The sequence below is a fragment of the Bufo gargarizans genome, chromosome 3, assembly GCF_014858855.1.
Source record: "Bufo gargarizans isolate SCDJY-AF-19 chromosome 3, ASM1485885v1, whole genome shotgun sequence".
NCBI lineage: Eukaryota > Metazoa > Chordata > Amphibia > Anura > Bufonidae > Bufo > Bufo gargarizans.
In genome coordinates, this window is record NC_058082.1 from 247,258,078 (window position 1) to 247,284,670 (window position 26,593).

General features: G+C 41.5%; 1 protein-coding gene across 7 annotated transcripts in view; it reads left to right on the top strand.

Annotated features, from left to right (window-relative positions):
- LOC122930979 (ABI family member 3 binding protein) overlaps positions 1-26,593 on the top strand; it is a 407,440-nt gene that overhangs the window by 361,561 nt on the left and 19,286 nt on the right. For all 7 annotated transcript variants that reach the window (XM_044284793.1, XM_044284797.1, XM_044284795.1 and 4 more), the window contains 2 exons: positions 22,834-22,913; positions 25,093-25,122. In XM_044284793.1, coding sequence (XP_044140728.1) covers positions 22,834-22,913; positions 25,093-25,122 — 110 coding nt within the window. The remainder of the gene's footprint in view (positions 1-22,833; positions 22,914-25,092; positions 25,123-26,593) is intronic.

Here is a 26,593-nt window from a genome sequence, read left to right on the forward strand (position 1 = left end):
TCCCTGCATGCAGTCATTCTAGCTAGTGACTGCATGCAGAGAGGTTCTGTGCTTTTCTGTGCTGCTGTTGGCTTGCTGGAACTTGTGGTGCACCACCACTGCTATTTTACATTTTCCTGAAGAAAGAAGAAAAGAAGAAGAACATCTGGAATTGCTGCACTGATTATTTTTTTTCATTTGCAGCTGTTCCAGATCCCTAAACCACCCTCCATCCCTGTCCCTTCCCGCGAAGTAGTGTGCACATTTACATCTGCACATTTTTTTATTTTTATTTTTTTGTGTGAAAAAAGACCTACATATATATATATATATATATATATATGTATGTATATATATTTCAGTTAGTGTCAGTTTAGAATTTTCCACAAACGCACCATCTGCATGCGTGCATTTTGCAACCACTGAGCACCGATCAGTAATGTCCATTACTGATCACGTCTGCACGTCTCACGTCTAGCCCCTTCACATGTGAAAACACAACATACACACCCCTCACACGAAATAAAGGATTCCACATTCCACACCCCAATAAAATAAAAATGGCCCAGTGAGGGAGAAGAGGATGCCACTTTCCTCTACTCCTCTATCCCCTCATCATCATCATCATCCGCTGATGAGGGACCCTCTGGCGCCCCCGGGTAGCAGCGGAGGCACCCCCCCAGAGTGAACCCTTATGGACCCCGCCCCCTGACAATTATCATTCCGGATTTTGAGGGCAGCTCTGGAATACAGATAGACTTTGTGGGCTTCATTGAACTAGATTTTTTCAAAATCTTCTTCTCTGAAGATTTCGTAAATTTAATGGTGGCCCAAACCAATTTATACGCCCAACAATTTATTGATCAGAACCCTACATCGCCATACGCTAGACCCCTAGGTTGGACCGCAGCAAGTGATGATGAAGTTTTGGGGACTTGTGTTTCATATGGGCGTTGTGAAAAAAACAAACAATAAGTTCGGACATTTTCTACCAGACTCCAATTTACAGTAAGACCATGACCCGGAAGCGATGTGAGTCAATTAGGAAATTCCTAAACTACAAATTCCTAAACTACAACGACAACCCAACATTTGACCGTCTGTTCAAGGTTAGGCCTGTCATTGACCACTTTAACACCAAGCTTCCTGAGGTGTACAACCCAGATAAAAATGTCTGTGTAGATGAGTTCCCATTACTTTTCAAAGGGAGGATTAGATTCCGCCAGTACCTGCCTAGCAAACGGGCAAGGTATGGCATAAAGATATACAAACTTTGTGAGAGTAGCTCCGGGTATACCCACAAGTTTCACATTTACAAAGGGAAAGATTCCCGCATACAACCCTAGAATGCCCCCCAATCCTAAGAGTTAGTGGGAAGATTGTGTGGGACTTAATGCACCCACTGCTGGATAAGGGTTACCACCTATATGTGGATAACTATTATACCAGCGTACCTCTATTCATGTCCATAAATGCCAGAGGTATTGTGGCTTGCGACATAGTGTGCAAAAATCAGAGAGGCCTCCCTAGATTCCTGGCATCCACTGAGAATGGGTGAAAGTAGGGCTTTCCTCCATGAGAACATTCTGGTGGTTAAGTACAAGGACTAGAGGGACGTCCTTGTACTGACCACCATTCACACTAACACCAGCTCCCCTGCTCCTGTACGACGTACCACGACCACTACCCCCCAAACCAGTTTGTATCCTGGACTTCAACAGTCACATTTGGTATTTATGTATAAATAAAAATGAAATATTTTGACTCAAATTTACCAGTGTCATGAAGTACAATATGTGAGGAGAAAACAATCTCAGAATGGCCTGGATAAGTAAAAGCATTTTAAAGTTATCACCACATAAAGTGACACTGGTCAGATTTGCTAAAAATGGCCTGGTCCTTAAGGTTAAAAATGGCAGGGTCCCGAAGGGGTTAAATACAGCACGCACCACAATAGCAGACTTTTTCACAAGGGCATGTCCAGAAAACTGTTGTTCTACAGCATCCTTATCCATTAAGCCTGAAAAGGCAGATGACAGGTTCCCTTGGTGTGAACAAAGCCTATGCCTCATCTCTCATTCGAATCTCTCTTCACTTATGTTTTTTTGGCACTGATACCAAGAATGAATTCCAAAAGGGAAGGCACTTCTAAAGTTTTCATTTGAAAAATACTTCCTATTTGTTCTACTTTTAAGTCTACTTTCACATTAGCGTTTTTTGTGGATCCGTCATGGATCTGCAGAAACGCTTCCGTTACAATAATACAACCGCATGCATCCATCATGAACGGACGGTTGTGTTATATCTTCTATAGCCATGACGAATCTGTCTTAAACACTATTGAAAGTCAATGGGGGACGGATCCGTTTTCTATTGTGTCAGAGAAAACTGACCCGTCCCCATTGACTTACATTGTGTGTCAGGACGGATCCGTCTTGCTCCGCACCACATGGCGGACAGAAAAACGTTATTCTGTCCGTGATGGGAGTGCAGCCAAACGGAACGGAATGCATTCTTGTACAATCTGTTCTGTTCAGTTCAGTTTTGTCCCCATTGACAATGAATGAGGACAAAACTGAAGCGTTTTTTTTCTGCTATTGAGATCCTATGACGGATCTCAATAGCAAAATTGAAAACGCTAATGTGAAAGTAGCCTAAGACTTATTCTTGGACTGAATGAGTAGATATGAGGGGCACACCTACAAATGAAAATCACATGGACCACCAGCCAATACGTATGTGTAATTAATTATTTATTAACACCACACTATAAAATAAGGTGAGGATCCTCAATGATCACATCAAAACATGCACATTTGCTAAAAAACATAAAACCACATAGAGAGACTTATATAATAATAAGTAGCAATGTCACTGATGGATGGTGGCTTTATATAGACTAGATCGTGTCGTGCTTGTCTATGTGTACCAACTTTGAAATGATTCAGATGCGCAGGGTCTGATGCGCCATGTCTCTATTTGGATCTGAAAGTTCAGGCTGTAGCCAATATTTGAGAATGCATAGACCGTCTTGGTCATAGGTTATCTTCACAGCATGTGTCACTTAGTCTGCTGCTAAACCGCACTGTGTGAACACACTACTCACTGTTCTGATGCGATGGAGTGACCGATCACTCGTGCTTGGCGTGGCGTCCCACGTGTTGCAGCATCGATGGTCTAAGCTCCGGTCCGCTCTTTTAAGCAGGTGAGTAGATTGCCGAGGCAGGAAAAACAATAAGTTCAGACGCCGGGGTCGAAGGTAGTCAGGACCCGATGTACTGTTCGGCGTTGCTTGGTGTCTTTTGATCCAGACACAACAAAACTTGTGTTTCTTTCTGTCCGCTGTGCAAAAAGCGCTTCCGGAAATTCAAAGATGGTGCGCAGATGATAGGCTGCGGTTTCTTTCTTTACTCGAGACTTGTGTACACCAGACGCGTTTCGGAGTTGACAGTGACTCCTTCCTCAGTGGTCAAGTCTCGTCTGTTGTATAGGGGTTTATATAGGGCTAAGTCCGTCCTCTCATTAGGGATTGTTTCATCGTCACAGGGAAAGTCAGAAAATCTGGGTATGGATTCCCTGATTATTTACCCTTTAATCGTAACGATACAAGTATGTACATATGTAAAATCCAAGGGTGTGCATAATAGTATATATAATAATAGTAGCAATTCTTAAAACATATGTATTGGCTGGATAAATAATTATAAACTTTTGTTTAAAAAAGCTGTGCTTTACATAAATAGACTCCTATATTGATGGAGTGTGACTTTGTGTGTAGTATGATTTGAAGCAGCATACACCTTCAAATTGGCTAATAAATCCTATATTGCATGTGCGTGTGGAATCACCATTCCTTATATCGCTTAATGAGATTTTTATTAAGATTTTATTTCGCTATGTCTGCATATCCATCAAGTGCGGTTAATCGAATCCATATGCAACTGTATGGAAATCGAATCTATATAGATAAAACGCATAATAACCGCACTTGATGGATATGCAGACATAGCAAAATAAAATCTTAATAAAAATCGCATTAAGCGTAAAGAAAGAAACCTTTGAATTTCCGGAGGCGCTTTTTGCACAGCGGACAGAAAGAAACATAAGTTTTGTTGTGTCTGGATCAAAAGACACCAAGCAACGCCGAACGGTACATCGGGTCCTGACTACCTTCGACCCCGGCGTCTAAACTTATTGTTTTTCCTGCCTCGGCAATCTACTCACCTGCTTAAAACAGCGGACCGGAGCTTAGACCATCGATGCTGCAACACGTGGGACGCCACGCCAAGCACGAGTGATCGGTCACTCCATCGCATCAGAACAGTGAGTAGTGTGTTCACACAGTGCGGTTTAGCAGCAGACTAAGTGAGACATGCTGTGAAGATAACCTATGACCAAGACGGTCTATGCATTCTCAAATATTGGCTACAGCCTGAACTTTCAGATCCAAATAGAGACATTGCGCATCAGACCCTGCGCATCTGAATCATTTCAAAGTTGGTACACATAGACAAGCACGACACGATCTAGTCTATATAAAGCCACCATCCATCAGTGACATTGCTACTTATTATTATATAAGTCTCTCTATGTGGTTTTATGTTTTTTAGCAAATGTGCATGTTTTAATGTGATCATTGAGGATCCTCACCTTATTTTATAGTGTGGTGTTAATAAATAATTAATTACACATACATATTGGCTGGTGGTCCATGTGATTTTCATTTATAGGTGTGCCCCTCATATCTATTCATTCAGTCCATTTACTCCAAAAGGATATCTTTTTCAGGGGGAGCACCCATTCCTTGGTATTGGAGGGTGAGCCAATCCAATTATCTAAGTTCTTCTAAGATGTATTCTTGCTGATTGGTGGCAAATAGAGATGAGCGAGGTTTTGAAAAATTTGATTTGGCCCATTCGCCGAACTTTGATTGTCACAAATTAATTCATCACGAGTCGTGATAAATCAGGTACACCCAGTGTGAAGGCTTGGAAGTTAACCCTTTTCCGACCGCCGACAGTATATTTATATACTGTCAGCGGCCAGGCATTTAAAAATGGCGCCCACTGCCATGTGCAGCAGACAACAGACACTAATGACTTTTAAACCTTCAAATGCCGTTACCCCATATAAGCAACAGCCCTTGTGTGGTCACTATCTTATATGGCAGCTAGTTTTCAGGCTCCTGTCCCTTATGGCAATAATCCAGCGGCCATATTTGATCCATCCACCGTTTTTGGCCCATCTGGTTTTAACCCTAATGCATTTTGAAAGCAAACTACCATTAGGTTCATAGTATGGAGGGATCCAAACTTTATGGATGGATCCACACGGGTTGAAATTACATTGCACTGCACAGTGACTTAGAATTTCTTTAAAATTTGTCGTGGCTGTCAGATTGAAGCAGAATGAAATTTTCGCTAACAGAATGTGTTAGCTAGAAATAATGAATTTGGGTCCAGTTGTGGAGCGATTTGTCTGGTAATACCATCGTAGTTCCGACCATGAACGATTGCAATAACGACGCAGACAAATTTTTTCGCTAAATGAACATATTAGCTGTGATGAATTTTAAGTTTTTGGGTTGAGTTCTTGGAGCAATTTGTGTGGTTCATTCCGATAACTGACGAGACTCCTCCGTGCTAAGTAGTTATTTAACCCCAGGCGATCCACATCCAACATCTTCGAAGGACAAGTGGCGTTCAGCAATAACAGGTCTGTGATGCCCTTAGGGCTTGTTCACACGACCGTGTGAAGCCCGTTCCCGTATTGCAGACCGCATTTGCAGATCCACAATACACGGGTCCCGCTCCGTGGCAATTCCGCATCATGGATGCGGACCCATTCATTTCAATGGGTCCGCAAATCTGGAGATGCGGAACGGAACCACGGAACGGAACACTATGGAAGAACTACGGAGTGCTTGCTCTGTCTTTTTGAAGAACGGAGGAATCGTGGACCCATTCAAGTGAATGGGGCCGCGATCCCTATGCGGCTGCCACACGGCAGGTGCCCGTGCTTAGCGGACCGCAGTTTGCGGTCCACAGCACGGGCACGGGCTTCACATGGTCGTGTGAACAAGCACTTAGATGTACGGGGCTGCACACGTGCTACACTGAACGGACCAGCATGTGTCTGCCCTTCACCAACAGGTGCTGGTAACCTGCTCAACGCCATTTGTCAGAGGGATCGGGGATTGCAATACAAATGCAGAATACTTTTTTCGCTATAGATCATATTAGCAATGATGAATTTGGGTCCACTGCACACTTTTACAGAGTGAAATATTTAACTAACTGTATCATTAAAATAATGGACTAACTCTGAATGTCGGTGCAGTAGAACGTGATGCACAAGGCGATATATCACACCTACAGCCGCAGTAATTAAAGCTCCAGTGTGTATTAAAGATTTATGAAGTTAGACAGCTCGTAGTTGGATCTTTAACCGAGGCCTGATACTGATGCTATGTAACGCAACAGCTAACAGAATGCATTCACTATGATACATTTTGCTCTACTGCACAATTGAACAGGGCAAAAAATATATTGTGGCGTAATACTGAAGCGATGTAACACAATAGCTAACAGAATGCACTTGCTATGATAAATTTTGCTCTTCTGCGGAGTTGAACAGGGCGAAATATTACACCAACCGTCCTGGAATACGGACGCATTGTTTCACTAACATAACAGATTAACCCTGAATGTGGGTGCAGTAGAATGTGCTGCACACAGCAGTATATTACATCTGAATTATATACTGAGGCACACTGGGGGAGATTTATCAAAACTGGTGTAAAGGGAAACTGGCTTAGTTGCCCATAGCAACCAATCATATTCCACCTTTCTTTTTACAAAGGAATGTGGGCGCAGTAGAATGTCATGCACATGGCAATACACTCAACCTGCAGTCCCCCTACATTCCCCCTACAGTCTCCCTGCACTGTCCCTGCACTCACCCTGTCCAATATTCTTTTTTAAACTAGTTTTCAGTGCATAAGCACTTTCCACGTCTCTCCCTATGCTCAGCTCACAGTGAAATGGCGGAGACCCAGCGGGATGAGCCTTTTATAGGGCTATGACATCACAGGGGATGGCTAACAGCAGACTGGCTGGATGCATGGGATTATGGGTCATATTGTATTCCCAGGCTTCTTACTTTCACTTTGTAACACGTGCAGAAACCATTTTAGGAAAAACTGATTAGTTACCACAAAGCGCAAGGAAATTCGGATTTGTGGCGAATCAAATTTTTCCTAAACTTCGGATCCAATTACACTTTGGATGCTTCGATTGGCTCAAAACTAGTGGCACATAATGAAGAAGACTATGCTAACATATGCTAGCAGAAACGTATGTAAAGGCTAGTATACAGGGTATACCTACCTGAAGAGTTGGCATTATCACAAGACTGTAGGGCAAGATTTACGGGGCACTTGACTTCAGTTTATCCAGTCCCAACATTTCAAGTTAATTTTAAGCTTCAGCCTGTAAATGTATTACATCTGTGCAGTTTAGAAAGGAAGAATATACTCCAGTTGCCAGTGCCACATGTGGTAAATCTGTTGCTGCGCTCTGCTCCATAGGAAATAGCTTCAAGTCAAGTTCTTTAGCAGCATTTTCTTTTAGCTATTGAATTTCTATTATCTTTAGTTTGCTCGCTGTCTTAACAGTTATTTTTATAACTTGTGTTCTCATGCGTCTAGGGAGATTTATTAGCACAATCAAAAATGCTCTATAAAACAGTTTGTGGACTTCAAGTGTTTAAAGTTAATATTCAGATGATGATCTAGACCGAATATACTGTAACAAACCTTTAAGGGATTCTCCCTCAAAATATATTTTACATTTTTCAAACCAGCACCTGGATGGGAGTACTTTTGCATTTGGATGTAATTAAAAACGTAATGTAGTCACTGAATTACTAGATATAATGTTTTGCTCCACCTGCTGTTTGCTTTTTTCTATTTCCCTGTCCACCTCGCTGAGGTAGACGCACATGCTCAGTTCTGTCTTAACTGCCACCAGCTCTATCTACTGTTAGAAGCTGTGACAGTTGCAAGAAGAGAACTGCAGCAGAAAGGACATGCCCCCTAAGCTGCAGCAGGAGGGACATCTGAGCTGCCAGCTTGATATGAATCTAGCAAAGCAATGAATGTAAACTAGAGTAGAGTAACCAGTGGCTGACTGGCTGTTGGCAGCTACAAAATACTGTTGTGCCCTATTAACAATGGCTAAATTGAGAAATATACTGTTCAGAATGAGAGCCATATTTCTGAAGCACTTCCGACATAAAAAAGTACCGTAGGTTTAGGCAAAGGGTGAAAATTTGTTTTTAAATAAAATTTCTTCTGCTTAATAAAAAAAAATCATGAATTTATCAGAAATCTGGGGTGTTGCACTTAGCATTAGTGTTTGACACATGTGTACTTGGAAAGTGAGTGGTCCCTGAGCCACTGATTGGGCGCCACGACAAATAGAGTGTAGGAAAATATATACAGAATCAATAGACTGGAGTCGTATAGCCATTGGTTATAACCACGTTGTTTTATCACAGTTTTGCTGAAGGTTTCTCAGGGTGTGCCATAAGAGGAAGTACTATCTATAAGATACAGTTACCTGCTCTGCCAGACCAGCATCTCGTCTGGAAGTGACTGTGGATATGGAGTACTGAGGAGCAAAGCTACCTTGCTGGTGTTTAGCCATGGGAGCATGTCTGTTCATTGGCAAGTGTAAACCCCAATAGCAGGGTAGATTATAACAGGGGCGCTGCCCACATGAACGCATTCAGCAGCACTGAGGTGTCCCCCTAAGCCCCGCAGCCACACAGCTTCTATTGCAGGCCCGCTCTCTGCCTCCTACCTCTTTCTGTGCTGCTGTGTCCGTGCCGGGAGAGGAGGAGGTCAGAGGAGCAGTGCAGCAAAGCGGTGGAGGCTGCAGGTAACAACTACTACATTATCTGTACCCAGAGATGTTCCCCGCAGTCCTGTGTTATCTGGGGTGTTACATAGGACTGCAGGAAACATCCACTACATTAATTGTACCGAGAGTTATCACTGTGCATCTGTAGTGTTACATAGGACTGCAGGTGGCATCTACTACATTATCTGTACTCTGAGAACCTGAGTATAAATAATGCAGTACATGTCACCTGTAGTCCTATGTAACACCTCAGATAACACAGTGATAACTCTCTGAGTACAAATAATGCAGTAGATGTCACCTGCAGTCCTATGTAACACTACAGATAACACAGTGATAACTCTCTGAGTACAGATAATGTAGTAGATGTCACCTGCAGTCCTATGTAACACTACAGATAACACAGTGATAACTCTCTGAGTACATATAATGTAGTAGATGGTACCTGCAGTCCTATGTAACACTACAGATAACACAGTGATAACTCTCTGAGTACATATAATGTAGTAGATGGTACCTGCAGTCCTATGTAACACTACAGATAACACAGTGATAACTCTCTGAGTACATATAATGTAGTAGATGGTACCTGCACACTATGTAACACTACAGATAACATAAGTTAAAGGGGTTTTCTCAGGGATTTACATAAGGATGACCTACCCTCAGGATAGGTCACCAATATGAGATTGGTGTGGTCTAACTCCCAGCGCCCCTGCCAATAAGCTTTTTTTGTTGACAGTCAGCACTGTGGTCTCATTGCAAGTTACCAAGCACAGTGCTTTCCACTTTATAGCAGCTGTGCTTGGTACTGCAGCTCAGCCCTTTTCACTTGGACAGGACTGAGCTGCACCTAGGCCATGTCACCGATGAATGTGATGTCACTGGCCTCAGAAGAGGCATAACCATTCACAGAGCGCCACAGCCAAACACGAAAGGGGGATGTCAGGGGAAAATGGAAGGAGGGGCCCAAGTTGGCTTGACAGCCTCTGCCAGTCATATCACATCTGCTTTGGTTACTTCCGTTATTCTGCTCCACTAGTGGTGGAGAGAAATGAAAATAATGCAAGTGCTAAATCACATGATCTGACAGACCCCATTGACTTTTTCCCATTGGCAAGTTTCCAACATGGTGTTCCATATTTTTCGGGACAAAATCGCATAGCTTGCTGGGCTGTTTTGTCTAGCGTTTTTTATTTAGTCTTTGATGGTGGCTGTAAAAAAGCCTCCAGAGGAGATGTGAACAAGTCTAAACTTGTAGGTTCACGGTACACAGAGTATTGCATCCAAACCCTAATCATTTTGCAAAAACATAAATTGTAGCTGTCATCTATAACAAAATGAGAGGCTCCGGGACAATATGGTTCCCTCTCAACTTTTTAGGGCTTTGATACTGTGTTATATCCCAGCGGAAGAATTCAGGTGAAAAAAAGCATTGATTGGTCTACTGACAGCAAGATACATACAGCCTAATGATATCGTTTCATATTCCATGTGCTGAAATTAGGATATGCTGGGCTGTTCCTGTCTACCACTCATACACCATCTGGAATCCCTGGATGTCACCCTCTCTCTTCTAAAATCCTCTAGTAATAAACTGGAATACCATGTTGTTTCTCAGGATTCAATGGTTTGCATTATGGAGGCTGACTCAGGATGCTATTTTCAGAACATGACAGGAATTTTTATATTTTCCCTGATAAACATACAATTCATATTTAATGTTCCACCCATTGACTCCACTATCTGCAAAAAGGAGTACCAAATCCTGAAGTAATACCATTAAACTTGAACTGCAGAATCCATGTTATAATTCCAAGTATTACAACATGGCGGGAAGCAGTGAAACCAGAGACCATTTAGTACAGAAGGGTCTGTCTAGCGGTCATTGACTTATTGTACCTGGCATTTAATTATTTACCATATACAAGGCCTAGCTTCGCAAGTGTCACCAGACATATCCTGCACTGTGTATAATATTTGTTTTATACACAGTCGAGTCACATCATTATGACCACCAGCAAATATCCAGAGTAACCGCCATGTGCAGCACGGACAGCAGCTAGACAGGCTGGGAGTGACTCAATTAGGTCCTGGTAAGTTGTCACAGGTATCTAGAGCCATGCTGACTACAATGCATATCACAGCCGCTGGGGGGGGGGGGGGGGCATCCATAGAGCGAACATGATGATCAAGGAGGTCCTATGCTCAATTGGGTTCAAGTCTGTGGAATTAGGGGGCCAGGGTAGTACTTGAAAGTTTTGGTTATGCTCTTCCAAACCACATTTCTAGCCATATGATATGTCATGTTGTCTTGATGGAAGAGCCCATCATCCCCAGGGTAGACAATCAGCATGTATAGCTCTGTATGTGATCTGCAAGAATGGATTCATATCCAAATCAGTTGAGAGTACCTTCCACTTGGATTAGTGACAATGCACCTTTCTGCTGATACTACTTTGTTAGCAGAGGTGCAGTGACCATCCATCTGCTTCAGAGCCCCATACACCGTAGGGTTCACTGAACTGTCGTATTAGACACATGTCCGGCAGCCCTCTGGTTTATTTTGGTGGTGAGCTGCTCCACTGTAGCATTTGGTCTGTTTGTAGCCAACGTTGACCTCTCACATCTCTAGCTTGTGGTGCTCCACAGTTTCCATGTTGCTTATTCACAATGAAGCCATTTGTCCAGCCACAATACACTTTCACCACAGCAACAAATGAACAGTTTACAAACTGCACGTTTTCAGAAATACTGCCAATGATCATCCCTTTTTACAACTGCGATCCATCGCCCATTTCACACATAACAGCCAAACCCACCAAGCCAGCTTACGACACATGACTTCCTTCATGAGCTACACACTGCTGACGTCAAAAGTAGGAAGTGGTCATAAAAATGTGACTCAACTGTGTATTAACTATAATATTCACTGTATTGAAATATATTGTATTTTGTATGTAAATATCAAGCAATTTGTCTGCTTGCCTTACATCCAGTTTATAGTGGACTTCTTTTTAACCTATAAAATCTCCTTTGCACTTGTATATACAGTATATGAACAGTCCCGCGAGTAACATTCTATTTTGTCCTAATTTACCTTCTCTGGTTAGTTTAGTATACTAAGTGGATCCACAGAGATGCAATTTTACCATAGAACAATATTAGCTTTGCTGACCTTTGTTCAATGGTATTAATATAACACAGTAAAATGAATCATAGTGATGACTTTGGTGTCAAATATGCAGCAGATGCAAATGGAATTTTGGACTATGCACTCTTTAATAATACGGCTTTAACAATGATGGATTGTCCCTCCAAAACAAGTGGTCCATTTAGTACAGCTGGCATAGGAAAAGATTTTCACCTACTTCATTTTATTAATGTTATTTTTGAATGCTTCTCTATATAATGTGAAGGTTGCTTTACTCATTATGTGCCAAAAAGTATTTTTCTGACCTTTTAATTCACAAATCAGTTATTTTAAAATATTGATATGAGGATATGTGGAGAGACAAACCCCCCTTAAGGCTTTTTGGATTTAGGAAAAACACTTTTTTTCCTTTGCTTTTGTTGGAGCTTTTTAATTTTTTTCAGCAAAAACCCCCATGGCCAGATGTTTGCTAAATGCCAATAGGGAATTAGGAAACACATAACATTTTTTGTGGCATTTTTTTTCTCACTTTTTGTTTTGTTTTAGCCTATGGCATTTCTTTCAAACACACATTTTTAATGGACATTCAGACATAGACTTAAACATACACAAATGTTGGCACAGAAAATAACACTTGTAAAAAAAAACATGACATTTAAAAAATAATTGTGATGCGAAGTTAGACAAGTAAAAGAGTGAAAGACTTAAAGGAGAGACGTCTATGGAGACACATGATTAACCTATACAAATATATAAATGGGCTTTACAAAAAATATGTCGAAAAGCCACTCATAGAAAAATTCCCTCAGAAGAAAAGGGCACACTGCCTCCGACTGGAGAAGAAAAAGTTCAGTCTTCAGAGACGTCAAGGATTCTTTACTGTAAGAACTATGAATCTGTGACCTCAGGACGTGGTCACAGAAGGAACGGTGGGCAGTTTTAAAAAGGGTTTAGATGAATTCTTAAACGTAAATGACATTAATGCTTTTGAAAATGTGTAGAAATCTGTGTCTCACTCCCCTTTTTCTAAAATTCATGTCCTCTCCCATCCCTTGGTTGAACTTGATGGACTTTTGTCTTTTTTTAAGCGTATTATCAATGTAACTAACTATAACTTTCAAACCTTCTTGCTTACAAAATAATATTACAATCTCAATCTTTTTTATAGAATAGTAAGAAGGTAATTACAAAGCATATTTTTTGTTTTTGTTTTGCCATGTTCCCTTTTGAAGAATTGCAAAGATGGCGTAAGCTTAGACCGGTTGTCTAGGCCTGCACCAGATTTATCACAGGGGCTCAGACTGTATGATAAATGTAGTGCCGGGGTAGACACTTTTCTTTGACTCTTTGCCAAATATTGGTGGCTTACTTTGAGACAGATTTTTATTCTAGTATTGCACTGAAATTTTGGCGCAAAATGGAGCATCTTTGACCCTGCACCCTGCACTTTTTTAGATAGATATTTGGCACAGACAAATTGGTAAATCTGGGCCAATATACTGTTTTAGGAAAGTATCGTAACTTGGCACAAATAATCTAATTAAAATATTGGTTCTAAGATCTGCAGGTGATCACATTTTCAAGCACATAGTTCCAATCTATGGTGTGTGGGAGGGGCATAAAAGACAGATTTAAAGAAAAGTTTTTAACCATGAGACCTCAAAAATCAGATCAAGTCATATGGGCCGATTGTGTGATGCCTCCTTTTCATCGATATGCCAGTTAACTCCAGTTGTTGCAAACTGAGAGTGACAGAGAGCTTGGTTTATCACTCTGGCAGATAGCTAAGAACCTACGCGGAGATGTCAGTACTGTTCAACATTGAGTTTCCCAGTGAATAACAATGAACTGAAATAACAGCAAGAAGGTTACAGAAGCGAATATCTGCATGGACTGAATGTCTCATCCCAAGCCTAGGGTGGCAAACAGTGTCTACACACATCATCAGAAGGCATTTGCATGAGAATGGGATATGAGTCAGACGTTCAGCTACAGGTATTCCATGGCACCGCCCCCCAAAGGTTTTCATAGTTCCCAGCAAGGCTGCAATGGAGGATGGAATGGAGGTCTATCCCCTTCAGTGATGAGTCCCTCTTTTGTTTCAGGAGCAATTATAGCCAAAGATTGTTCTGAAAACTATGTGGGCAAAGCCACAAAGAGATTTTCACAAGGGAACGTCACACTCATAGAACTCCCAGGATGGTATGGGGTGGCATAATGTATGGTTTCTGGACTCCTCCAGCCTTCATTTAATGTGCGCTAACAGTTCAGCTTTACATTGATTCGGTCGTGGAACATTGGTACGGCCATTTCTCCAAAAGTGTCCCAGGAGCCATTTTTCAACAGGAAAACACAAGGCTACATGTTGCTCTTGTTAGTGTTAGTAGCCTGAGTAGTCTAAATGTGCTGTTATGGCCTATGGTGTCTCTGGACTTCTCTCCTATCGAGCACATCTGAGACATCACTGGTCGGCAATTGCAAATGGAGCTAACAGCACTGGATCTTGATGATTTACGTGCCCAAGTGCGGTCAGCATTGCAATAGACTCCTCAGACAACTATCAATAACCTCATTGATAGCATGCCAAAACGTGTAAGTGTGTGTATATCTGTGCAATTATTTTTTTTTATATAGAGAAGTCTATGGGGAAACATCTGAAAAATGCCACATCCAGGGCATAGTGCTATTTTAAATAAATTCCCCAAAATAATATATACTGGTATAAATAAAAAAAACTGTCAGGAAACCACTACAAAAAAAGCTGTGTTTAGGGTGCTTTATAATTTCCTATTGGCCGGCATGTAACATCAGGCAACAGATTTTTGTTCTAAAAACACTGTAAAAAAAACAGTGGTTAGAAAAAAAAACATTGTGTGAAACCATCCTTAGCTGTTTGTAAGGGAGATTTATCAAGACTGGCCCTCTCTGCGCCTGTCTTGATCTCTCCTGCGCTGTCGGAGGATGCGCCTAATTTATGACGAGGCGCACGCATTCCTCCTGCAGTCCGTGCTCAGTGTAGCTCAGAGCTGCCGTTGATTTCTGGCTTTATTTACGTCAGAAAACTGATGCAAATGAAGATAAATTAGTTGCTGCTGCTGGCCAAGCCATTGCCACCCATGGCAAGGAAAAGTGGCAAGAACGGCGATAAAGGGGAGATGCGACAATTTTTTAAAAAGCTACACCTGTGACTTTAATGCTAAATCTTCCCCATTGTCTTCACAGAGTCCCACAAAGAGCACATAAAACTGTCAAAGAGATCAATTTGTTTAAATGGTTTGATTAAACCCTTATTGACCACCCATACGCCTTTTTACGCCGGTCACTAAGGGACCTCACAGGAGAGCCGCGGCCTTGCTCTAACAGCCCGGACTGGCAGGAGTGCTGATCCGGGCTGTTTACCACTTTACATGGTGCGGGCAATGGCGCCTGCCGCATGTAAAGTGCTGACAGAGGGAGCGGACTCCCTCTGTCTCCTATCTGCACCCCGCAAATGCGATCGCGGGGTGCCGATGTGTGTGAAGGCTGCCTGGGGTCTGATGTAGGCCCCACACCAGCCTTGAGTAATCTCCAGCAGGCTGCGCCTCTTTGGCGCAACCTGCTGGTCAATGTCAGAATAGCATTGCCATTAAAATGCAATGCACTATAGGGATAGTGCATTGCATTTTAAAAGCAATCAAAGAGCTCTCTGTTATAGTCCACTTGTGGGACTATTAAGTGGTAAAAAAAAAAATAAAAATTACGCTTTTTTTCCATTGAAAATACTCTTCAAAATCTTTGACATATGTTTTGTATTGCCACGTTCATAACGACCAGGACTACATAAATATCACGTAAATTATCCCCTATGGTGAACGCCGTTTAAAAAAAATTAAAAAAAGACAGATTTGTTCATTTATTTTAGTTGCCACCGAAAAAAAACTTAATGACAAGCGATCAAAAAGCGCCATTTGCTCCAAAATGATACCAATGAAAATTACAAGTCATCCCCCCAAAATCAAGCCCTCACATAACTCACAATAAAAAAGTTATGGGTCTTGGGAAGTGGCAATGCAAAAACTTTTTTTTTTTTTTAAAAGGGGTATATATGTATTTGGTATCACTGTAATTGTACTGACCCAGAGAATAAAGATATTATGTTATTTATACCGAAAAATGAACGCCGTAAAATTTATAATGTAAAGACGAAGTGTCATTATTGCTGTTTTTCCCATCTCCCTCCCAGAAAGAGTTAGGGCTGTTTGACACGAGCGAGTCCATTGCGGGGATAATGCCGTGCGCTCCTGCAAGTCCAGAGCAGAGGATCACACACGGAGAGTGATTCCCGCAATGGACTCGCTCGTGTGAAACAGCCCTTAATAAAAGTTAATCAGAAAGTTATGTGTACCCCAAAATGGCGCTATTATAAATTACAACTTTGATCCGCAAAAAACAATCCCTAATAAAGCTATATAGACGGAAAAATAAAAAAGTTATAGCTTTTGGAACGCGGCGATGAAGAAAAGGAAGAAAAACGCATTGGTCAGTAAGGCCCAAAACAGGCTGGTCACTAAGGGCTTAAGCAATACGCAGCTGGAGAGTACGGAAATGTTCTGTGCAGCTGGCTAAAAATTTAGATTTTTTTGCTTTGGAAATCAGATGCTGATAATGGATTGTTTGGCAGACAATACAATTGAATGCTAAAATAAATTGAATAGATTAATCTGTATAATTGTTTACAAATGCCATTAAATCCTTGAATTAAATGATATATGGTATGATTTACTGTATGGATTATATTGTGAAAGCTAGTAGTAGTAGAGAGCAGTAGTAGTAGTAACATAGTAACATAGTACACAGGCGAGAATTCTGTGAGGGTGCAATGCGTGAGGTGAACGCATTGCACCCACACTGAATCCAGACCCATTCACTTCCTGTTTAGATGAGTGGTGATTTTCACGCACCACTTGTGTGTTGCGTGAAAATCGCAGCATGTTCTAAAAAGTTAACTCACCTCATCCTGTTGTTCGCGCAGCCAGCATCATCTTCTTTCTTCTTCTTTCAGGACCTGCAAAAGGACCTTTGATGACATAATCGCGCTCACCACGTCGTGAGTGCGGTGATGTCAGCGCAGGTCCTGCTGAATGAAGATAGAAGATTTCTATCTTCATTCAGCAGGACCTGCGCTGGGATTACATCATCAAAGGTCCTTTTGCAGGTCCTGAAAGAAGAAGAAAGCAGAAGATGGCGGCTGCGCGAACAACAGGATGAGATGAGTTAATTTTAAAAGAAATTTTAACCCCTAGAGCCACATTTTAGTAAGCATTCTGTATTCAGAATGCTATTATTTTCCCTTATAACCACGTTATATAAGGGAAATTCATAAAATATACAGAACACCTAAACCAAACCCGAACTTCAGTGGAGAAGTCCGGGTTCGGGTCTGGGTACCACAGTCAGTTTTTTATCAAGTGCGTGCAAAACGCATTGCACCCACGTGATAAAACTGAACATCGGAATGCAATCACAGTCAAAACTGACTGCAACTGCATACCTACTCGCACGATTTTCCCTGATTGCAACGCATCCGGAGCTAATACGGACACGCTCGTCTGCAAGGGGCCTAAGGGTGGGTTCACACTAGCGTTAGGGATTCCGTTATGGCTTTCCGTTATAACATGGTTATAACAGAAAATAACTAAATGCCCAGACAGAATGGAAAACGGAAGCCTTCTGTTTGCTTTCCGTCCTAATAAAAGTCTATGGGAATCAAAATGGATCCATCTGGGTTCCATTATGCAAGACAGAAAAATAAGTCCTGTCGACAGGACTTTGTTTTCCATCTTGCATAACGGGACCCAGACGGATCCATTTTTAATTCCCATAGACTTCTATTAGGACAGAAAGCAAACAGAATGCCTTTTAAAGGCTTCCGTTTTGCATTCCTTCATAATACAAGTCTATGGGCAGAAGAATGGATCCATCCTTCCGTCTTATGGATTTCGTTATTTTCTGTTATAACCATGTTATAACGGAAAGCCATAACGGAATCCCTAATCCTAGTGTGAACCCACCCTAACATAGTTTATAAGGCTGAAAAAAGACATCTGCCCATTCAGTTCAGCCTGTGGCAGGGCTCCATAGGAATACAGTATATTTGTCATACACACCAATGCTAATGCATTGGAATTTGTGAGAGAACTAATCTAATAATCCATATAGGAACTATAAGAAAAAGTGTAAAAAAAAAAAAGGTTTTAAGAATAAATTATACAAAAATATAAAAAATTCTAATCACCCTTCCTTCCCCAAAATGTAAATAAAAATATATAAACAATAACAAATAAAAAATACACATTATGGGCATTGCCACGTGTGTAAAAAAGGCCTAGCCATTAATGATCCGTTAAAGTTTATTTATTTCACCACACAGTTACAATACTACACTAATACACAGGGTACTGCACATCATCTGAGAGGCCTAAAAACATCCGGGCTACGGTAGGGTTCCAAACAAAAAACCCAGAGCCAGAATGTGGGTAGTAGCAGCACCAACTATCCGGCCAGAAGTAGTAATAACAGTAGTAGTAGTAGGCTGCAGTTGTCCCTGCTGGCTTCAGAAAGGCGCAATATTATAGTTGAGGAGAAAGAGGATGTGAATGGGGATTGGATGGCTCACTCCTCTCTGTTGCAGCAGAATGATGTGGTGGTGACTTCAGAGTTCAACACAATGCTGTAGAGCCAGGGGTCACAGCGTTCCTCCTGCTCCTCCAACTTGCAGCCCCAAAGAAGGCTTTCAGTGGAGGCCTCTCAGTCTTCGCTGCCCATTCCTAGAGGGGCGTCTTCTTTTTTCCTAAGAAGTGGGGGGGGGGGGGGAAACACCACACCCTATGGCATATAGTCATGAGAGTCTCCTGACCAGTGTGAGAGCCCTCACTATTTGGGCTACACTGAGAAGGAGGTTGAGGAGGAGGCTGCATACCTGATGCATACCTGAGGCATGCATACCTGTGTTGATGGTGGTAGTAATAGTGGCACCTGTAGCCACGGCATTGGTGTTGGGGCAGCGACAGGGCAGTCAGGGAAAATGCAGAGCAGGGGAGGGGGGCCCAGGAGCCCATCATGACATCTCATAGTCTGATAAAAGCGCAGGGGGGGTGAGGACAGGACCTTGGAGCTGAGGAGGAGGCAACATTAGTAGAGAAAGGCAGTGTAGGGAGCAATAAAGAGCAGAGGCCAAGTATCTCACAAAGAACAGCCAGAGCCACGTCTGCTTGAGGATCTGGTGATGCTGCTGATGCTCCAAAAACGTGCCAGAGCTAAGCCCGGTTAGGTGCCTGTAGCTCCTATACGGCGCTTTTTTGCTCCACAAAGCGGGCACTCAAAACCACAGCAGTGTGCAAGATCTGCAGGATTAAAATAAGCCACACAACTGACTGAGCTGCGTGAGGGATTATTTTTTGTGCGACAAGCAATAGTTTTTTTTGGCACCATTTTGATGTACATTTGGCTTTCTGATTACTTTTTATCTCATTCTGGGAGGTAAAGTCACAAAAAAAGCTGTTTGGTGTCATTTTTCTCCGTTTTTTTTTTTACACCATTTACTTGATGGGTTAGATCATCTATTTTTTTATTTTTTACGTTTTATACAATAAGAACATTTTTAGAAAAAAAAATCATGTTTTTGTGTTGCCATTTTCTAAGAGTCATATTTTTTACTTTTTGTGGCTATGGTCTTGTGTGGGGTCTATGGTCTTGTTTTTTGCGGGATGAGATGACGTTTTTATTGCTACCATTTTGGGGTACATGTGACTTTTTGATTGATTGATATTATGTTTTTTGGGAAATGAGGTGACAAAAAAAAGCTGTTTTTGCATACATCTTTTTTTCACGCCGTTCACTTGATGGGGTAGATCATGTGATATTTTGTAGAGACAGTTGTTATGGACACGGCGATACCAAATATGTCTATTTTGTATTTTTTTTTTACATTTTACACAATAAGAGCAATTTTAGAAAAAAATGATGTTTTTGTGTTGCAATTTTCTTAGGCCTCTTGCACACAAACGTTTTTTTTTCAGTTTCCGTTCTGTTATTGCAGATTGCGGAAGCATTCATTTCAGTGATTCCACAAAAAAACTGAATGTGCTCCCTATGCAGTCCGTTTCCATATTACTGTATTTCCATTCCGCTGAAAGATAGAACTTGTCCTACTATTGCCCGCAAATAACGATCCATGGCTCCATTCAAGTCAATGGGTCCGCTAAAAATACGAAATGCATACGGGACACATCTGTATGTCATCAGTTTTTTGCGGATCCATGCCCACTTTGCCCATATGTATACTGTTAAAACACATTATTGTACATTACATTAATGATTAAAAATGTCATGTTTTTGTTTGCAATCCGCAAACAACGGATCGCATACGGAAACCATACGAAGATATTTTGCGGAACTACGGAACAGAATTGGAACGGAAATGGTAACACAACGGAAACAAAAAACTGAACAACGGATCAGTTAAAAACACTGCAAAATACTGAAAAAGCCATACGGTCGTGTGCAAGAGGCCTTAGAGCTATATTTTTTACATTTTTTTGCCTATGGTCTTGTGTGAGTGCTCATTTTTTGCAGGATAAGCTGACATTTTTATTGCTACCATTTTGGGATACATCCAACTTTTTGATTGATTGACGTTTTGTGGGAGGCGATGTAACTAAAACAGCTGTTTTGGCTTAATGTATTTTTTTTTATGGCTTTCATCTAATGGGGTATGATGATCATGTGATATTTTTATGCAGCCAATCATTACGGATACCAAATATGTATATTTTTTTTTTCTATGTTTGACTTCATGGGGGGGGGGGAATTTTTACAAGTGAATTTTTTTATTTTATTTTACACTTTTTAAATTATTATTTTTATTTATTTTTTGACAAAAGGGTTGTCCATGACTTAAAGGGGTTCTCCACGAATGATTTAAAATGGCCAGCAACCAGTACTAGAATGTTAGCAGGACTTGCTACCTCCACTTGCAGAGCTGCCTAGGGCAGTGTTTCCCAACCAGTGTGCCTCCAACTGTTGCAAAACTACAACTCCCAGCATGCCTGCACAACCAAAGGCTGTCCGGGCATGCTGGGAGTTGTAGTTTTGCAACAGCTGGAGGCACACTGGTTGGGAAACACTGGCCTAGGGGGTGAGGGGCAAGTACTCCCTACGCTGCCCTATAATAGATGGTAATAATGCAATACTGCCTATGATATGCCTTAATGGCTGAGCAGCTCAACAAAATGTAGCATATGCATGTGCCAGAGTTTAGTGTGGTGAGATCCCACCCCTCATCTGCTCACATTCTAGGACAGGTTGCTGGTGGCCATTTTAAATCATTTTTGGAGAACTCCTTTAACTGTTGGTCATCAATCCTTAAGATCGAGACCTCCACCGATTAGCTGTTTTCAGGACTCCAGCACTGGAACCAGGCACTGGAACGACATGCGTTCTGAACACAGTCTAGTGACCATTCCTGGTTATTTCAATGCTCCTCCCATTCACTTGAAATAAACTGTATGTATTACCTGTGCTACCCAACACCACTGACTTGAGGATGGGAATATTACTAGCCTTAGCTCACCCTTTAGCCAGTGCCTGACACATTCTCATCTCATCCCTAATAAATAATAATGACTTTTGAATTTTAAAGGGGTTGTCCAGCCTTTACTAAGTGGTGGCCTATACTCAGGACAGGCTCATTGGTGGGCATACAACACCTTGAACCCCTGCCGATCAGCTGTTTGAGTGTAGCTCCATCACCGGAAGTCAGCACCATCAATCTGTAGTATACTACACCACTGATGAAGTCAAAGGGAGCATAGGCCATCGGATAGTGAAGGCTGGACAACCCCTGAAAGTTTTTATTCTCTGTGTAGAACTACTGTGTATGTATCAGTAATGGTATCGCTTATCTTTCTAACACAACAGCTAGAACAAATTATTTCATTATATTTGTGGTAGATTTGTGTTAGATTATATTTTATCATAGATTCTTTTTCAGACTTGCATAGAACCCTGCAGCAAGTATGCCCAGCAAGCTGGTCCACGTGTGGCCCCCATTAGCTCCTGTGCATTCAGGGTGTACCGCTTTGGAAATAGGCCTCCCTCCAACACTGTCATCTGTCTCTCAGCGTCTATCAGTTCTGTAGGATCTTTACCATCTTCACAAGTAATGATTGTATATAATTAAAAGTTTATATGGATGTATTTGCATCCTGTGTCCCCTACATATATATTCTGGTGAAAACAAGGACAAATCTCAGATGATAGGTTTTGCAAAGGTTTTATGTTTTTCCACTGCTAGGTCCAAACCTATTCTCTGGCCTAAAGTTTCTGGAAAAAATTCTAAGAACAGCTGCATGAGCAAGGTGTGTGTGTGTAAGCCCTGGATGAATTTCATGTGAGCCCCTCTGATTGAGCCTAGGGTCACATTTGAGGTCCTCACCGCTGCCCTTCATAACAATTTCACAATACAGTAGTTAATATGTAGAAAGTTTTGCTTATGGAAAAGCTTCCAGCACTCCAGTTTGTTGTGATATCACTTTATTTTTCCTACAGATAAAGTGTAAAGATATTTCCAGTAATTAAAACCATGACACAATTCTGGACACTTCTCTGTAATTAGCAGGTTAACCAAACTGTGCAGGCATGGTGCCAGCCCCACATACCGATGGCACAGAGCCCTATGTATGAGACCAGCTGTAGAATACCACTAACTGATTACTGTTATTTGTCTTCATTTTATAGTTATGAGTTCCAAGTGATACCAAAAAATCCTCTTGGTGAAGGACCAAGCAGTCCAACAGTGGAATTTAATACAGAATCAGGTAAACACGTACTTTTGTTGCTGTTGGCCAGTGTCTAAAGCATGTTCAGGGGATATACATATATTCAAATCAAAGGTTTGGGGTTTTTCTATTGTATCAACTTGTAAAAGGAGTTAAAGGAGTTTTCTGAGTTGAATTTTTTTATGGGGCAACTACAGGGATGTTGTTAAAATAAAATAAAAAAACATATTCACCTTCCTGAGCCCCCTCCGCCAAGTTGCAGCCAGATACTGGTATCAGGCCCCTTTCACACGGGCGAGTATTCCGCGTGGGTTCAATGTGTGAGGTAAACGCATAGAAATGTATGGGGCTGTGTGAAAATCGCATCGCATCCGCAAGCAAGTGCAGATGCGGTGCGATTTTCACACATGGTTGCTAAGGAGACAAGGGATGAGCGACTCGGGACCCCATTTACTTTATTATTTTCCATTATAACATGGTTGTAATGGAAAATAATAGCATTCTTTAATACAGAATGCAAAGTCCAATGTCAATTGAAGGTTAAAAAATAATAAAAACATAACTCACCTCATCCACTTGATCGCGCAGCCGGGATCCTCTTCTTTCTTCTTCTTGAAGGACCTGCAAAAGGACCTTCGTTGAATGCAGGCTCTTCAATAAGAACAAAGAACAGGATCCTGACTGCGCGATCAAGTGGATGAGGTGAGTAATGTTTTTATTTTATTTTTTACCCTCAATAGACATAATACTTAGCATTCTGTATTAAAGAATGCTATTATTTTCCATTATACCCATGTTATAATGGAAAATAATAAAATCTACAGAACACCAAACCCAAACCCGAACTTCAGTGAAGAAGTCCGGGTTCAGGTCTGGGCACCACATTCAGTTTTTCTCACGCGCGTGCAAAATACATTAAACTCGCGCGGAAAAAACTGAGCAACGGAACGCAATCACAGCCAAAACTGACGGAAATTGTGTGCCTACCCGCACGGGTTTTCCGCAATGCACCCTAAACGCATCCGGCCCTCACCCGCGACACCCGTGTGAAAGAGGCCTCAGTGGTCTTGCGCCATACACTGCTGAGGGCAGTGATTGGCTGCAGGGATATGCAAGATGTCACCAATGCAGCCAAGACAATACATGACTGCTGCAGCCTGGAAGAAGGGACCAAGTGGTGGTGCTTGAATGGTGGGGGCTCGGAAAAGTGAGTTTAAGATTGCTTTATTATTTTAATGTCCTTGCAGTTAATCCACAAAAAATTCAACTTGGAAAACCCTTTTAACATGCCCAATTGATTTCAATAAACAGAAGATCTCACTGGACAGTACAGAATTCAAAATCATTGATTTCAATGGGAATTATTAATTAATGTCACTTCTCAGTTCCACTAGGTTTCCACTACATTTTATGAACATAATATAATTTTTGTTATTATAGAAGGAAAACAAAAATCTGAAAGAAATTATTAAATGGATCTTTTAGGCTTTGACCAGATTAAAAAGAGTCCCATCATAGTTCCATCTGCCTTATCTTAACAGTTTATCCAGTAATATACGGTAATCGCCATTTTTGCAGAGCATTTTCTGAAGATAAACCTCAAAACGGGAGAAATTCATGCTGATTTGCATTGAAAGGGGTGTACACCCATGCAGAGCGGGGCCGGGGTGTAAAACACAGCTGTATGGTGCACTCTTTGTGCTATCCAATTTGACAAAGCTGCTGCCGGAGGCTCTGAATGGAACTTTTCACAACAGTGTGAACTGCGTCATGTTTGAAATGAGGAAAACAAACAGTTTACCTACACACATAAGGCCGAGATAAATAAACAGCTGAACATATTTCATGCAGAAAGATGATGTGACGTAAAACCAATTAATTTAAAAAAAAGCTCTTGATTTAGGGTTATCATGTTTCCAAAGACAGCTGAAAATCTGAAGTTCTAATTTAAAAATATTAGGCACCATGGGAATCCTGGAGAGATTTGTGCTCCAGAGCAACATCTTCAGCTGACTACACATCTGGTCATAATCTTTGCTGAGAAATATGCTGGAATTATGTCCATGTGTGTATAGTCTTACCGTTGTGTCATAGGGTTGTAAGACTCAATGTAAAGCACTAGGTTGATAGCTCCTTTCTTCATCTCGACATAGGTAATAGAGAAATTGAATATCTTATGTGCATATACAGCAACTAACAAAGTATGTTCTTTCTGCAGCTGACCCAAGAGTAAGTGAACCAGTTACAGGTAAGAAAGATCATCAATGTGGCCACGATTATAGCAACTGTTTTCTTCATGTCCAAATATTTATAGCATAAATGATATAGCTTATCATTGAAATCGTTAAATCAATCAGAAGTGCCCACTACACTAGGTATTGTAATATAGTAGCAGCCACACAAAACAAGTAGTTGTCTCGTAGAAGGTTTGGTAGGTATGGATTGCCTGTTTGCCGATGACACAAAAGTGTGTAAAAGGATTGATATTTTTATAGGGGTTAGTGAAAGAACCCTCTACCTAAGTATCATATTGGCAGTTCTTTGTTGTCCAGGACTTTAGAAGAGAAGAATCTAAGGTCCCTGATATCAAAATGAGTGCAGTTTGTGGACAAGTACAGTTAGAGATATGACCAGTCAGAAGAGAGTGATATGATTCTGCGGTATAGAGCACTGGTGAGACCACATCTGGAATACTGTATCAAGTTCTGGAGACCTCACCTACAAAAAGATAAAGATAAAATGGAACGGGTGCAAAGATGGGCCACAAAAATGGTGGAGGGTCTGAAGCATAAAACATATCAGGAGAAATTTAAAGAACGTAATCTGTATAGCCTTGAGGAAAGAAGGGGAAAGCAGGGGACATGATCGAAACCTTTAAATATGTTAAAGGCATAAATAAGATTCAGAGAGGAAGTGTTTGAAACCCTTCAAATCTGCCATACATGTACAGCGGATGTCAGCACTTTAAGAAAGGTACCTACTCCAGAGTGGAGCGGGCACCATAGCAGTTGTGGCAGTAAAGCCAATCTCAGACATTTAACCCCTAAGATGCTGTGGCCAATTGTGATGGTGAAGAAAACCACAGAAATAAGATAATAATGCACTTAGTAAAGTAGATGCAAGCACTATATATGGACAAAGTCCTCACTCTGATATGATAATATCTGAGACACTTAGTCAATATATTTTGATCAAAACACATCTAAGCCCGCCTACCGAAGGCCAAGGTGGTCTCAGGTCAGGCGGGTCCTACACTAAACCTACCTAAGCCATTGGGCTTCTATGTTCAGGAGCGCAGATGCCGCACATATGGTGTGCTGCTCCTAGTAACCTCCATGTGCATCAAGCAACCAATTGTGATGGTGGCATCTGAGGCAGCTTTTCCCGGGAGAGCTGCACTCCCAGGGTCCGAACAGCTTCCCTGAGATGAGATCGGGGAAGCCTTTCATTGTGGTAAATCACAGTAGTATATGGAAGAAGTGATCTAAAGACCGCACGTCCACGTCCAATAAAGGGACTTAAAAAAGTTAATAGCTAGAGCACTACCTTTTGGAGGCAGCTCCCTATGAGTCAAAATCTGACTCTCTAATCCTTGGGATTTGACAAGGGAATATAGCCAAAATAGATGTCAATTCGTAGACAGCTGTTTCAGGGTGCTTGCCCCCATCAGTACGGAGTAGTATTCTGACTGGGTGCGATGCCTTGAATCCAGCTTAGGA